Below are 1,819 nucleotides of genomic sequence, written 5' to 3'. Positions count from 1 at the left end.
GGGCTGGAAATGCTGATTCTCCCACAACTGTCAGAGGGAGAGATGATCCTGGCTGCCGAGAGGAACAGCAGCGCGGGGCCGGGCCAGGGCAACGCTATCAGCACTCACCACAGGGTGGCTCTGTGGCATCAGATGTGGCTCTGACATGTGGCAAAACGGGGTCGCTCCCTTCCTGATGCCCAGCCAGGGGAGCTGGGCAATAGGAACCGACTGCTTGCCACGAGCAAGAGGGAAATGGGCCTGTGCAGAGCTGGGGTGACTAATACTGGCCAGCTGCTGCCAGGCCAAAGGAGATGCCTTTGCCTTTGCACTTGGCCACTGGCCCCTGGGTCTGTGCTGTGCTTGGAGCAGGGTGCCTGGAAGCTGCTGTCGTGCGGGAGCTGATCGGACAGCTGAAGCGGGGAAGCCCGATGCAGAGAACGGACATGCTGGCTGCTCTGAGGGTGGCTCTGCATACATGGGCTGCAGCCCCCGAGTTCCAGGTAATGCCCAAACCGGACTGAGCAGCTCTGCGGATGCCGCTTCCACCTGCCCCAGGGTGATGGGACATGCCGCCCACACCGCTGCTCTTCCCTCCCATTCCCAGAGGATGCTGGTGGCTGCCCGGTCCAGACTCATCCAGATCCTCGAGCAACTGGCATCCTCACAGGGTCCCACAGATGATTCCAGCTTCTCTGCAGCCGCCTGCTTGGCGTACCTGGACTCTTCCAACCCCACCGCCCGCGAGACCCTGCAGAGGTGCCTGGTGCTGGCGGACAGGAAGATGAAGATGCAGGTGGGGATCCTGTCTGACCATGCTGGGACTACTCATCTGTCTGTCTGTCTCTGTGGTCTCTCCAGTCTCACTCAGAGCCAGACAGGAGCCTTCCCCAGACACTCTGCTTACTGACTTCCACTACCAGGGAGGATGGACACACAGATAGGATTGTCCCAGACCCATCCCTCCAGCCTTGATGTAGCTCAGGCTGGCCTGGTTGCCACTGAAGGTTCATAGTGTTTGGAAACAGCCATCTATTCAGCAGTATCCCCCCACAAGTGACCTCTCTGGCTTTGCATAGGGGAATCTGGTAGAGCGGATGTATTACTGATACACGTTTGGATTTGGGACTCACGTTCTTCCTCAGTCTGTGATTGTTTTATCCTTCTCTCCCTCTTTCAGGCTTTGATTCTGCTGGTCAGGTACATGAAGATAGCCAGTGCCACTATCATCCAGGCCCTTCTAGATCAGCTTTGCCATTCTCCAGTTTACAAGGTAAGGAGACAGAGGCAGGGTCATTGCTGTCCTGTGGGAATCAGGACAGGTAAGCTGTCCTGCTGCTAATGTCCCTTCCTCTCCTGCTCTGCCTAGTTTCCATGGGCCCACACTCAGAAGCCAGTCCCCAGATGTACACATGTAGGGGACTGGTCATTTGGCTAGGGCCCAGGTAGTGGACCTAGGTAGCTGCAGGTAGGTCTGAATCTTTTATCCACATTCCTGAAGCCTTCTGCCTCGAGGTCCAGTTGCAGTTGTCTCTAGCCACATCTTGACCACTCATCTAGCATGGTTTGAGAGCCTCCTGGAGTCTTGCTGAAAGAGTTACCTGGAGTGGGTCTACACTCTTCCCAGGAGGATGGATGTCAGTTTTTTCTGGACTAGAGAGAAAGTAGTAGCCTGTCCAGCTGGTAATATCACCAGCAGGAAGACCGGGCCTCAGAAAGACGGGTCTTGGCACCACTGGTTACACCAAATCCATGTTGGCTTCTCCCCTCCACCACACAGCTGTGGAGGCACTGGTTGCAGGTGCAACCCAGAGGACCTAGAAGCCGTCTACCAGCTCGG

At 56.5% G+C, this 1,819-nt stretch overlaps 1 protein-coding gene across 1 annotated transcript in view; it reads left to right on the top strand.

Moving 5' to 3' along the window:
- Positions 1-1,819, top strand: part of HEATR9 (HEAT repeat containing 9) — a 17,168-nt gene that overhangs the window by 12,123 nt on the left and 3,226 nt on the right. The window contains exons 7-9 of the mRNA XM_025199161.1: positions 352-482; positions 587-775; positions 1,160-1,252. Of these exons, the coding sequence (XP_025054946.1) occupies positions 352-482; positions 587-775; positions 1,160-1,252 (413 nt within the window). The remainder of the gene's footprint in view (positions 1-351; positions 483-586; positions 776-1,159; positions 1,253-1,819) is intronic.

Source organism: Alligator sinensis, unplaced genomic scaffold (assembly GCF_000455745.1).
Source record: "Alligator sinensis unplaced genomic scaffold, ASM45574v1 scaffold876_1, whole genome shotgun sequence".
Taxonomy (NCBI): domain Eukaryota; kingdom Metazoa; phylum Chordata; order Crocodylia; family Alligatoridae; genus Alligator; species Alligator sinensis.
This window is presented reverse-complemented; position numbering and strand designations above follow the sequence as displayed.